The sequence below is a fragment of the Vombatus ursinus genome, unplaced genomic scaffold, assembly GCF_900497805.2.
Source record: "Vombatus ursinus unplaced genomic scaffold, bare-nosed wombat genome assembly UNPS02014778.1, whole genome shotgun sequence".
Classification (NCBI taxonomy): domain Eukaryota; kingdom Metazoa; phylum Chordata; class Mammalia; order Diprotodontia; family Vombatidae; genus Vombatus; species Vombatus ursinus.
In genome coordinates, this window is record NW_020954556.1 from 51,094,902 (window position 1) to 51,109,334 (window position 14,433).

The window sequence follows — 14,433 nt, forward strand, 5'->3', positions numbered from 1 at the left end:
AAGGCAAACAGGGTTAAGTGACTTGCCTAGGGTCACACAGCTAGCAAGTATCTGAGGCCAAATTTGAACTCAGGTCTTCCTGACTCCAGGCCCCGCACTCTATCCATTGAGCCATCTAGCTGCCTCTCTGTCAGGTTACTTTATTCTAAAACCACTTTGACCTTATTTTCCAAAATATTTAAGTAATCCAAAATCTGTCAAACCAAAAACATTCATCTTGCTAAAATCAGAGTATCTATTTTACCATCCACTAATCATTCATTATCTGCTTTCAATTCATATATATTCTACTTGTAATTACAAAGACATGTTTTTCATCTTAATACTCTAAACCTTGAGAAATAACATGCCAAATATTTAAAGAACTGACAGGTATCAGTTATTTTTATTATTTAAAAAAGCTTAACCTGAATAATTAGAATTTTAGTATAAAATACTACTACTACTAATAATAGAATAATTAGAATATTAGTTTGTCAATCAAGCATTTACTAAGCACCTACCATGTGCTAGGTTCTGTACTAGGTACCAGGTAAGTTAAGACACTCCTCTTCCCCCCACAAAAAAAGGCAAAATAGTTCCTGCCATCATAAAGCTTATATTCTAAAAGAAGAAGCAAGGGAAAACATGTTCATATGTAGCTACAAAACACATACCAAGGAGATAAAAGGTAATGGGGTGACAGGAGGTCTGGATAGAGGATTACAAATATCTAAGAGGAGCCAGGAAAAGCTTCTTATAGAAGGTGGTTCCTGGGCTGAGTCATACATTATTCAGGCAGCAGGAGGTATAGGTGAAGGAGTGCGTTTTCTAAATGGGTCTCAGCTTGTGAAAAGGCCCAGAGACAGCTGCGTGTGAGTAAAGACAAGAAAGCCAGTATGGCTTCATTGTGCAACATATGAAGGAAAGTAACATGTACTAAGGTTGGAAAGGTAGGATGGGGCAAGATCGTAGAGTGTAAAAGTGCCAAATTTTTGTTATACAGGCCTAATACGGCTTGAGTCATCTCAACAGGCCTTGAAGTGCTGACAATTAAGAAAAAGTCTATAAACTCGTTATGATTGTCATCATGACAACACCAAAGAGTTGTTTCCAGAATCAAATCAGATAATGACTGAAAGGTTCTTTGCAAACCTTAAAGCACTATGTATAGAAATGTTACTTTCTAATATTATATTAAGTAGTAAAGATGGAGAAGTTGGCTATAATATCTTCTGATCACTATTCCATATCAGTATAAGGTAATTATGTCAGGTTTAATATAATTCTTCCATGTAAAAGCAATAAGCAGTCACTGGAGTTTAATGAATAGGGGGAATAATATGGTCAGACTTGTCTTTTTATCAGTTGAATTTGGATTTGAAAAAGACAAATTACTTCAGTTCTATATTTAAATAGATATTTTAAGGCAGGGTGGAAAAACTTACCTTCTCTGCTAAAAGCTCTCTGATCTTGCTTGCCTGGAGTCTAAATTTCATGAGTTGGGATTCCAAGGTTATACATCTTTCCTTCCAATCTACGCTTCCTTCTGGCTCCAAAAGTTCTGCCATATTTATTCTAGAAAGGAAAGAGGATTCAGATAGACAGTAAACACCTTTTAGGATTCAGGAAAAATTGTTTCAGTATCTAGTCATTACAGAAGTTTTACTCCCCAGGTAATCAACTGACATTCAATAAGTGAAAGTATTGTCTTAACAGATAGACTTATGCAATATACATACATATATGTGTGTGTGTGTGTATATATATATATATATATATATATATAATTCTAGCCATTATATAATGAGATACTGGGTCATTTGATGAATTAAAACATTAAGGTTTTGAGTGCTGAGACATATTTTACAACTGACTGTGTTCAAAGAGAAATGAGTGGAAAAGATTCCAGTTTCAGCCCTAGCTCCAACACTGTTTTGGTGATCTTGGCCAAATCACTTAACATTACTGGGTCTCAGTCTCCCCATTACAAAATGGAAAGAACGCCTTATTTATCTACATCATGTTGTTCTAGTTCAATCATGTCCAACTTTTTATAACCCCATTTGAGGTTTTCTTGGCGAAGTACTGGAGTGGTTTGCCATTTACTTCTCTAGCTCATTTGACAGATGAGGAAACTGAGGCAAACAGGGTGAAGCAACCTGCCCAGGGACACACAGCTAATAAGGCCAGATTTGAACTCAGGAAGAGGAGTCTTCCTGACTCCAGGCTCTGCACTCTATCCACTGCGCCATCTAACTGCCTGACCCTCAGTAGCTGTGTGACCCTGGGCAAGTTACTTAACTTCTGTTGGCCTAATCTACTGGAGAAAGAAATGGCAAACCACTCCAGTATCTTTGCCATGAAAGCCCATCAGACACAACTGATCAAATACACAAAATTATTACTTGATTTTTAGGGTAGCCTTATACTCCTCCAGAGCATCAGAGTCAGAAACAATTCTTTAAAATGTTTCTTTTTTTCAAATTTCATTTGGTTGAATATTAAGTGCCTACTATATACCCTGCTCTGTGTTAGGTGCTGGGTATAAAAAAAAAACAGAAAAAACCAGTTATATAATATCAATTTATTTTTATGAAGAAAGCAGCTATAGGTTGCCATGGACAGGTTTGCCCTTCTATTAAATTGCGGATAATTATACTTGCACTACCTGCCTCAATGTGCTAAGAAAGCATTTTATAAACTTTACAATGCTATAGAAACAGGAGCTTTTATTATTATGGAAATGTAAATTATATTCATACACAGTACTAACTTTAAATTGATAAGAATAAATATGAAGAGCATAATTCCTTGAAGAACCTAGGCCCATCAAGAAGTCCAAAACACAAGATCAAATATTTTAGAGCCTTAAGGTATAATTTTAGTTGGAAATATAATATCCTATATGCTTACAGAGAAAAATAGTGGAAAAATAACCTTTTTAAAAAAAATTTCTATCCCTCATGTTCTTCGCCACTTTTATACTCCCAATACTGTTGTTCAACAAAGCTTACCCACTACCCAAAGGATAAATGACCAAAAGCTATGAACAAGTAGTTCTCAAAAGGAAGAAATTAAAGATATCTATAATCATATGAAAATACTCCAAATTATTAATAATTAGAGAGACACAAATTGAAACCACTCTGAAGTTTGACCTAATGCCTTGGCAAAGATGACAATAAGGAAAAATGACCACCGTTGGAGGAGCTATGCAAAAACAGACACACTAATGTTCTGTTAGGAGAGCCGTGGACTGGTCCAGCCGTCTTGGAAAGCCATTTGTAATTATGCTCCCAAAGTCACTAACCTGTTCATATCCTTTGACCTAGCAATATAACTAATAAGCCTATAGCCCAAAGAGATCAGAGAAAAAGGACCCAAAGATATAAAATATTTATAGTAACTCTTTTTGGAGTGATAAATAATTGGAATTGAAGGGATACCCATCAATTGGGGAATGGTTGAACAAATTATGGTATATGATAAGAAATGATGGAGAAATCTGGGAAGACTTCTATGAATTGATGCAGAAGAAAAAAATTGGTTCTGCAGAACAGAACCAATTTCTACCACAACAACATAGTAAAGAAAAACAACTTTGAAAGACTCAAGAACCTTGATCAATGCAATGACTAGCCATGATTATAGAGGACTGACGATGACATGTTACCTATGTCCTAACGGGAAGGTGATGGACTCAAAGGGCAGAATGAAAGATTCGTGTCCGACATTTGACATGGCCAATGTGCGCATTTGTTTTGCTTGTCTAGTCAATCAGTTCAGAAGCATTTAAGTACCTCCTATGTGCCAGGAACTGTACTAAGTACTGAGGATACAGAAAAAGACAGAAAATAGTGCCTGCTCACAAGGAATTCATAGTCTAATGAAGGAGATAACATGCCAACACCTACATACAAATAAGATATATACAGAATAAATTAGAATTAACCAACAGAGCAAAGACTAATGTTAGCATTAATGGCGATCAGAAAAGGTTTCTTGCAGAAGGTGGGATTTTAGCTGAGACCTGAAGTAAGCCAGTAGGTGGAAATAAGGAGGGAGAGAGATCTAGACATGGGGGACAGTCAGTGAAAGTTAGCAGAGATGGAGCATTTTGTTTGAGAAACAGCAAGAATGACACTTATGACTAAATTGCAGAGTACATGAGGGGTAATAAGATGTGAGAAGACTAGAAAGTGAAAAGATGACAAGTTATAAACATGCATATTTGTTATAGAATTTTGTTTTTTGTTCTTTTTTAAGGGAAAAGGAGTTTAAAAGTTAGTAATAGAGTTGTCAAAAAGAAAAGAAAAGCTTATTAAAACATTTCTTTTAAAATGCAGAGAAGAGAACAAAAGGATGGCCAGAAGGAAACATAAACTGGACAGTTTTGAAAGTCACACGATGAATTTATTACATGTGTAAAACAAAAATCAAACTCTTTATAATAGAAATTCACATTTTCATGCATAATTTTCTGTTCTATTTCAAATATGTAATTCTTTATTTTATTGATGTTCATTAAGTTCAGAATCAAAAATAATAAAATTCTTAAAAGAATCTCAGCTTACTCTATTGACTAATCTTCATTTTAATTTTTCCTTTTAATTATTCACTCAAAGACCCATTAACAACAACAAAAACCTGATTTCCTGGCATGTCACTTGTGCACAAATCAGTCCTAATACTATAACATAAGCATGCAATATTTAATTCAACAAGCATCTGTTAATTGTCTATTATGTTCCATGCACTGTGTTTAATAATACATAAATTAACAGGCTCTTTTATAAAATATCACAAAGAACCATTTCTCAAAGGTTGTTACTGCATTATCATTAACAATAGCAACAATCCAAATCTGTATAGTGCTTTAAAGTATACAAAATGCCTTCCTCTCAACAATTCTGAGAGGCAAGTAGTACAACTAACTGCAATCCAAATCTTAAAGATGGGGAAATTGAAAATTATATAGGATACAGGGTTTTCCCATGGTCACACCATAAGTGTGGGAACTAGGATTGGAATCTTGGTCACCAGGCTCAAGTTAGAATTCTTTCTACTACACCATTATTAAGGGAATTTCTACAACAATCATGAAGATAAAATTAGGAATCTGTCGATGGACCCACCAAAATACATCTAAAACCTCATCATAATTAAAGGGAACATGATTATGATAGCATATATAATTGGATATTATCCTCTTTTGGTCTCCCTTTCTGGTCCCCATTCCTTCCTATTATCCATTCTTTTCCTAGTCATTTTTCCAGATCTTATTCATAACACGGATCTTTTCCCATATTATTATCCATTATCCATATTAGAACCAACTCTCATTAAGGTATAGATTATACAATTGCCATAGTCAATTATCTATTGCTTCATCTACCAATTATTCTGCTTCTTCTTATCTCCAGAGCATGCAGGGTAAGAGAGCATTGATGAAACATTTTCATTAATTTGGAAAACAGGTAAACTTAAGCCTTAAATCAGGCAACTTAATATAACAGCACACTTCTAGATTTTAGGCAAAAAGAAGTGTCTCTTTCACACTGGGGGATTTTTCTCTGGTTCAATAATTGTGCCAATCGGTTATGCAATTTCAAAAGTCATTTATTCATGGTTATTATAACATCAGAATAAACAATTAGTTTATATTGAAGTTTTAATAAATGCTACACGTTTACTCAGTGGGGTTGTCTATACTGGAGTTTTCCCCTGCTAGCTTGAGGAATTCTGTTGTTAACCTTGAACCATCAAGCTTAGAAAAGGTAATGAAAATGCAATACTTTTTATCTTACCCAAGTCACTTAACTATGAGGATGAGACTAAATACATTTATAAACTTAGATCTCTTTCTTCCTTTAAAATGCAGCTCAAGTAACACCTTTTACTGGAAGCCATTTCTGATCTCTCCAAAACCTAGTGGCTTCCCTCCTAAATTACTTTGTATTTAAATATCAATATATATGATTATTATATATTATGCAATGCTGTAATGTATATACACACATGCATATATGTATATATGTAAATATATGTATATATGCATATATGTGTGTGTATATATATTTCTTTTTTTTTTTTTTTAAGCAAGTCCCTGCTTTCAAGGAGCTTATTTTGCTAGTGGTGAAAGATTACACATATAGAAAGTTTCAATTACAAGCCAGATAAAAAGGCCCAGTGGTTCATAAGGTACAGAGAAAATCAGATTGTAATGTATTTTCTTTAATGTCATTTCCATTGATAAAACCATATTTATTTCTATGGTTAAATACCATATTAAATGCCAAGGGCTTTGGTATGAGAAGTTTCCTGTCTGGGTCTTCTTTGGTTACTGGGGAAGGGTGGAGGAGAAAGGAAGAATAAGGCAGTGACAGGTGGAATGTACACAAGGGTGGCTCCCCTTGATGATGGCTGGTAGCAGGGTTGGTGGTCTGAGAGGCACTGTCATTCTGGGAGCTGTTGGGTTTACCTGCCCATTAGCAGTCGGTCTGCATAAATACTTGCTGTTGATTGACTGTCTACATTAAGGTGACAGAAGATCTGCTGACATATTTAGCACCACCCCCCTCCATCTGATACTTCCATTCTCTTTTTCCTTTGCTTTGATCCCATAAGAATTGTTAAGCATGCTGCTCCCCAAGGCCAACTCTGCTTCTCGTGTTCATGATCCTACCCTTCCCAAACTATACTTAGAGCTTGCCTCTTTGATATGCCCTCTTCTTCCTAATCTTCAATTTCGCTTTATCCACTAGCTCCTTCTCTACTGCTCCCCGCCCCCCTCCAAAAATAAAACAAACAAAACATTCTCTTGGCCCTGCCACTCTCTCAAGCAATCATGTTACATTTCACCCTTTGGGAGCCAAATTCTTAGAATAAGCTGCCTACACTGGTTGGCCCCACTTCCTCACCTCTCACTCACTTCTTAATTGCTTACAATCTAGAATGAAACTAGACTGCTTTCCAATGTCACTGCAGGATTTCTCACTATCTCCATGACTATTTCTCAGTCCTCATCCTTCTTAGCTTCCCTACAGTGTTTGTCCCTGATGTGCACCTCTTCCTCCTCCAGTCTTGCATCTACTACTATGCATTGGACATCTGTAATGCATCATTCCATAGATATCTTAAATTGAATACGTCTAAAACTGAAGTCATTATCTTTGCCTCTAAACCCTCCCTTCTTCCTAGCTTCCCTGTTGCTGTTGGGGACACTGCCATTTCCCTAGTCACCCAGACTCATCACATAGGTGTCACACTCAATTCCCCACTCTCACTCACTGCCCCATCCCCACCATATCCAATGTCCGTTCTACTTTCAGGACATCTGTTGTATATGCCCTCTTCACCATCCTCATGCAGGCCCTCATTATCTCACACCTGGACTACTGCAATAGTCTTTTGATTGGTCTCCCTGCCTTGAGCCTCTCCAAATTCCAATCCATTCTCCATTCAGCTGAAATAATATTTGTAAAGTGCTTAGCACAGTGGCTAGCACATAGTAGGTGTTCCACAAATGCTTCCTTCCTTTCCTTCCTCCTTCAGCTGCCAAAGGAATCTTCTTAAAGTTCAGGTCTGCCCACATCACCCTTTTATTCAGTAAACTCCAATGGCTACCAGTTACCAATAGGATAAAATATAAAATCCACTGTTTGGCTGTTAAAGTCCTGCATAACTTAGACCCTTCCTACTTCAGTCTTCTTGTACTTTACTCCCTTTCATATATTTTATGACGCCAAAACACTGGCTTACTTGCTCTTCCTACCACACATTGCTTCATCTCAAGACACTAGTTCTCTTCACTAACTGCCCTCTATTCCTGGAATGACCTCCCTACTCACTTTTACTTCTTCTTGGCTTCTCTGGCTTCCTTCAAATCTTAACTCAAATCCCACTTTCTACGAGAGACCTTACCTAGTCTCCCTGGATGCAGTCCCTTCCCTCTGAGATTATCTTTAATTCATTTACATTCTCTCTCTCTCTCTCTCTCTCTCTGTATATATATATATACATATATATATATATAACACACACACACACACACACATATATGTACACACATGTGTGTATTATATCTATACATACATATATTATATATATATATCTCTATAGATCTGGTATGTATATAGTTACATGTTGTTTCCTCCACTAGAATGTTTGTTCCTTGAGGGCACGGACTGTTTCTGCATTTATTTGTATACTTAACATAGTGCCTGGCACATAGTAAAGCATTTAATAAATGCTTTGTTGACTTCATGTTGATTTCATTTCTGTATGGTCTCTCCTTCTTGGGTTTTTGTGACAATGCTCTTCCTAGTTCCCCTCTTATCTGTCTGACTGCTTCTCATCAATCTACTTTGTGGGATTGTCATCCACATTCTGTCCCCTAAGCATTGGTGCACGAAGGGGTTCTATCTGAGGCCCTCTTCTTTTCCCTCTCTGTTTCTCCAGGATCTCACTAACTTCTATGGGTTTAAGGATCCTCTTTATACAGATAATGCTTGATTCTATATATCTAGTCTTCATAACTCTTCTGAACTCCAGTCCCACATCACCAACGTTCTATGGGGTTCTCTACCTAGATAACCCATAAGTATCTTAAAACTGGCATGTCTAAAATAGAATTGATTATCTTTCCCTCTAAACCCACCCCTAACTTCTTTATTTCTGTGGAGGGCACCTTTCTAGTCAACCAGGTTTGGAATCTGTTATATAAAATCTTCTCATTCCCTAAATCCACATATCCAATCAGTTGTCAACTTACTGCTTTTAACTAGACATCTTTCCAAATCCTTCACTCCACTCACAGTCATCATCCCTAATTCAACCCCTTGTCAATCCTGGGACTACTGCTATAGCCATCTAAATGTTCTCCCTCCATTTTCTTCACCATCCAATCCATCCACCACATAGCTGCCTAATATATATTTGCAAAGCACATGTCTAACTATGTCATTCCTGGGCTCAAAATGCATCAGTGCCTCCTTATTGCCTTGACATTTAAAGCTATTCACAATCTGGCCCCAAACTATTTTTCTAGACCTACTTTCCATTATTCCCCCTCAAGTACTCTGAACTCTACATTAAAGTCAACTCGGCCCATTGCCGTTCCCCATACACGACATTCCTTCTCTGTCTACTGCCTTTGGGCTTCTTTGCACAAGGTGCCCCCTTGCCTGGTATGCTCTTCCTCTTCACATTTACTTCTTAGAATGCCAAGATTTATTCAAAGCTCAGCTCCCATCCTATCTCCAAATGAGCCCTTTCCCAATCTCACCAGTTGTTTGTCCTATCCTTGCTCACCTGAAATTATTTTGTATATCATATATCATATTATATTATATTATATATCATATATATGAATTTACTCAGCTGTGAATGTGTTATGCTCCATAGAGTATAAGCTCCTTGAAGGTAGGGACTCTTCATTTTTGTCTTTGTATCCCCACTTTTTGGCACACAGTAGTTGCCAAATAAATGCTTATGGGATTGAATTGATTTTTTTTTCACCTTTGTCATCTGTGATGTTATATTTGTTTTATTAAATTTTATTTGTTCCCTTTTCTTTTCTCAACCCCTAATTGTAAGAGTTTCCACCAAAGTTTACTCCTTCTCCCTTTTTTCTCTATATACTCTCTTTCCCTTGACAATCTCCACTCCTATAACTCCAATCACAGACTTTGGTCAGAAAGCTTTCAAATTTTTGTCCCTGACCTCTCTGGTGAACTCCAGACCCTCATTTCTAGATCACTTTACTTGCTCATCCCTCTAAGGAATGTTCAAAATACAAATCATTGCCTTCTTCCTCAAAAAAAGAAAAAAGAAAAAAAGAAAAAAAAGAGAGAAAAGCCGGCTTCTCTCCCTTGCCTCCTCTATTTCTGTTAATAACATCCACCTTTTTCCTAATCACTCATACCTGAAACCGTCAAGTTTTTTTTTTTTCACAAAACCACAGAACTTCATAGTTAGGAGGCATCTCAGAGACCAGGTAGTCGAACCTATACCTGACAAGTCCCTTCTGTAACATCTAACAAGAAGTCATCCAGTCTTTGCCTGAATACCTCCAGAGAGGCCAAACACCCAACTTCCCAAGGGCTCATTCCCCTCTAGGACTTTTCTAAGTGTCACGAAGTGCACGGAGCCAAGACCTGCCCCTCTGCAAATTCTACCCGTTCTATTCTAATCACTTTTCAGTGACTATCCTCCTTCCCAGTCAGGAACCCTGTGCTTCTCTTAATGCAGGCTCAGCTCACATCACTTTTTTGGCTATCGCACTGCTGACTCATGTATTTAGCAGTCCACTAAACCCACAAGGCCTTGCTCCTGATACTTTAATCATTTGCTAAAGTCTTCTTCGGCAACTTCTCTCACACCTGCCTCCTTTCTATTTTCTATTCCTGTTGTTACCACCTTAGTGCAGACCCTCATTACCACTTGCTTAGAAAATTGTAATGGCTTCTTGTTTCTTCATCTCAAGCATCTCCCCAACTTCAGCTAATCTATCTTACAAAGCACTATGAAATTAATATTCCTGAACAGCTGTGATCACACTACTCTCCTACTCAAAGAATTTTAATAGTTCCCCATTGTTTATGGAATAGTTTCAACTCTAGCTAGGTGGTGGTGGACAGAGTGCTAGGCTTGGAATTAGGAAACCTGGAATTCAGTCCTGCCTCAGACATTTACTACCGGTTTGATCTGGAGCAAGTCATTTAAACTCTCTGCCTTGGTTTCCTCATCTGTAAAATGAAGGGGTTGGACTTAATGGTATCTAAATTCCCTTCCATGTCTAGCCTATGATCCTATGATCTTCAGCCTAGCATGCAAGGACCTCTTTGAGCTAGACTGTGCTTACTCTTTGAGCCTTAACTCTTATTATATTAACATATCACTCCACTAGACAACCTGCCATTCCCTAACATGGTCTACAATTTCCTGCTCCTGCTCCTGCTCCTTTGCTCATATCTTTCATTAAGCTCAAAAGGGCCTCTCCTCCGTTTTTATCTTCTCCTGTTGAAAATCCTACCCATCCTTTAAAGACCAGTTCAAAGGCCATCTATTTCATGAATCTTTCTCTGGTCTGCCCAGCCAGAAGTGATCTCATCTTCCCCTGAACACTCATAGCACTTAGTTCCTCACAATTTTTTGAATAATGCTTGTGTATATAACTGATCTCCTTTCCTCAGTGCTTTCCCCAAAAAACATGTTTGCTAATATGCTAATTTTAACTTAAAATTAAAAATAAGCAATTTTGAAAATTTTCAAATAATTTATTTTAAACTACTTTAGGATTCAAGGAAGATAAGAAAAAAAAATTTCCCATCCATGAGTAATGATGGGAAACCAAACTAAATTTCAGGCATATAGGGCATTATCATATGGTTGAATTCTGCTGACTACCAGTAAGTTAACAGATATTTATTAACTTATTAATAACATTGTGTTAAGTGTTGGGGATACAGAGAATGAGTAAAAGCTAATCCCTGCTCTCAAGGAACTCCCAGTCTGATGGGAATAATAATAAAATAAAAATAATAATGAAATAAAAACAACTATTGGTAAACAAGATATGTGCGGGATAAATTAAAGCCAATGATTGAGGGAATCAGGCAGCGCTTCTTGCAGATTGTGGGATTTTAGCTGAGGCTGAAAGGAAGCCAGGCGGAGATGAAAAGACTTGGTGGAAGAAGACATGAGACAATTTGTAGTTATGTCAGGAGGAAGAGGAGAATATTTATTTAAAAATGATAAGGAACATTCTCTTTCCATTTGGGGTCAATTTTAATTAAAACATACAACGTCTTGGCAGATTATGACTTGACAACTCTGGGGCTGTGTATATTGGAACACAAGCACACACCAATTGAAAAAATAAAAAAGTCTGCCTTTGCTAGATTATGACATGCTGAGGACAGGAGTGGTTGATTACCAATATTTCAACATTTAAAAAATTGGGTGGATAGCCATCCAATTGTAACCATAGGCAATATGGCAGGTTGGACACCTGATTTCACCATTATTTGTCCAAATGTTATTATACTGGTTGATTAGTTACAGAGTACCTACAATGTAAAGATCATTACAGCTCTTTCTTTGTTCAGTCATGTCTGACTTTTCATGACCCCATTTGGGATTTTCTTGGTTTGCCATTTCCTACTCTAGCTCATTTTACAGATGAGAAAACTGAGGCAAACAGGATGAAGTGACTTGCCCTGGGTCACACAGCTAGTAAGTATCTGAGGCCAGATTTGAACTCAGGAAGATAAGTCTTCCTGACTTCAGGCCCCACACTATTCACTAGGTCACCTAGCTGCCGCTATTATAGCTCTAGTGAATAATCATAAGGAGTCAAGATTGAATGATAGTCCTCTTCTTTCTCATCTCCATTACTATACTTAACTGCCCAACTGTAACTGCTGTGACCAGTTGCTATATAAATAGTTTAAAACATTTTAAATTTGAAAATAACTTTACAGTGGAATGCCAGTGATTGACACTACTTAGCTTCAGATTTTCCAAACATCCCCAGGGACCTTTTGAAATATTTACTGACATAAAATAAATTGTTTACAATTGTGAAGTGAATTATTTTTTTTTCTTTCAATCTCTACTTCCTGTTTCTCTCCCAAATTCCCCAAAAGGAAAAGGGAAAGAAAAATAGAGAGTTCATCTGCTGAAGTTCACTTTGTCTAAATTTGCAGTCTGTCTGTGTATCTCTGATCTCTGTGTAGCCAGCAAATGTGTTATTTCCCCCCTAAAACAGAAGAGATGTCCGTTTTGACTGTCTAGTTTAAAGAATCTTTCCTAAGCATACCACCTATCGCAGTTTTAATTTGAAGTGGGTGGGGGTGGGAAGGGACTAACCAAAGATATTGACTAGAATATTACACTTATTTTTCTTTTAATATATTTTTGGTTACTCCTTTGTTTTATATATTTGTGTGTATAGATAGATGTTTCTTTTTCGATCTGTTAAAATACTGTCATTTTAAACGTTCATAGTATTTCTGGGAAAAGTATTTTGCACTGTCATTTATTTGACAGTTCATCATTGGAAGAGAGCTAGGAACCTTAAAATTACACAGTTTGTAGCAGCGTCAGTTAATGTTTTCTTAAAGTTTTAACATTTTTACCCCTGAAATCTTAGTGGGTGGAACAAGAAATACAAAGTGACATAAGCGCTAGGTTGGTTCTGCGTGGTTAACTTTACAAGCAAGGGCGAACTTTTAAAATGCACACGGTTGCTATGAAAAGTATAATTTGCCTAACTCTTCCCTCTGGGAAAGTCTCAGTCACCTGACAGTCCCCAAAGGCCCCTCTCCCGCCACCCCAGTCCCCATCCCCGCACACACCCACATGAGTTGGAAAAGCCACAGGACGTCCGTGTAAGGCAGGAGACCCCTAGCTACATAAAGCGCCTTGTGCCCACTTTCGGGTCAGGGGAGGAGAAGGGAGGGACTGAGGTCAAATTATTTTAATTCACCAACCAAGGAAAGCATGGCAAGGGACGATCGCAGTCCAGGAGCCAAGCCCCTTGGTCGAGAGCCAAGACGCGCTCGCACGGATCAGTGCCCCTTTGGGCCGGTGGGCATCGGGGAAATAAAGGCACGGCGTGAGAATAGGATAGGGATGGGGGTGGCGGGAGCGGAGGCCGAGTCCCATTTCATGTTCTGGCCCAGGGCCTCCTGGGGGTTCCCCTATCCCTCTACCCCCTTCCCTGCCTATGGTAGAGCTGCAGCCTGTCTCCCAGGAGAACTGTCTGGCGCTCCAACTTGGAGAGGGGACTCTCCTGGCCAGACTGGTGAACCAGGGCGGCGCGGAGAAGTTAGGGAGTCTCGGACTTTGCCACCGACCTACCTGTGCTGCTGCTCTGGGGACGGCTGAGGCAGTGGCAGCGGTTGCGGAAGGGTCCCTGACTGCCGCTGGTCCCGGGGCTCCCGGGGCTGTCCGCGCCCCCTTCTCCTCCAACCCACCCACCCCGAGAGTCAGGCGGGGGCGGGTCGCTGCCACCACTCTGACGGACGCCCATGGAAGCCAATGAAAGACTGGGGCCGGTCCCTTTGCGTCATCGGAGGGGCGTGGCCAAGACGACCCTTCCCCACCTCCCCCTTTCTACCCGTGGTCCCAAGCCCCCCAATCTAGTGGCCTGGATTTCCCAGCCCTTTCTAAGATTCTCCCTCTTTTGCTGCAGTCCTGGGTCCGAATTCTGGACAGGGACTTTTAATCCTATTGATAAACCGGACCCTAAACCATTAGGTCAGGCAAGTCACTTCGCTCAGTTTACACAGAAGGCAAATGGGAATAGCAGAGTTTTCCCTTCTGCTGGGGATTTCTGAGTTTGCTTTGTTTCAAGTACGCCCAGCAAGCCCGAAGGAGATAAAAGTATTGCGAAACAATGAGAGCCTCCAAGAAAAGGCAAACTGTTATTACTAGGAAAAGACC

At 38.7% G+C, this 14,433-nt stretch overlaps 1 protein-coding gene across 2 annotated transcripts in view; it reads right to left on the bottom strand.

Annotated features, from left to right (window-relative positions):
- The window catches only part of PLEKHH2 (pleckstrin homology, MyTH4 and FERM domain containing H2), a 121,786-nt gene extending 107,845 nt beyond the window's left edge, over positions 1-13,941 (bottom strand). For both annotated transcript variants that reach the window (XM_027865492.1, XM_027865491.1), the window contains exons 1-2: positions 13,849-13,941; positions 1,428-1,557 (exon numbers count right to left, since the gene is read on the bottom strand). In XM_027865492.1, the coding sequence (XP_027721293.1) occupies positions 1,428-1,550 (123 nt within the window). In that variant the 5' untranslated portion in view covers positions 1,551-1,557; positions 13,849-13,941. The remainder of the gene's footprint in view (positions 1-1,427; positions 1,558-13,848) is intronic.
- Positions 13,942-14,433: the final 492 nt, after the last annotated feature.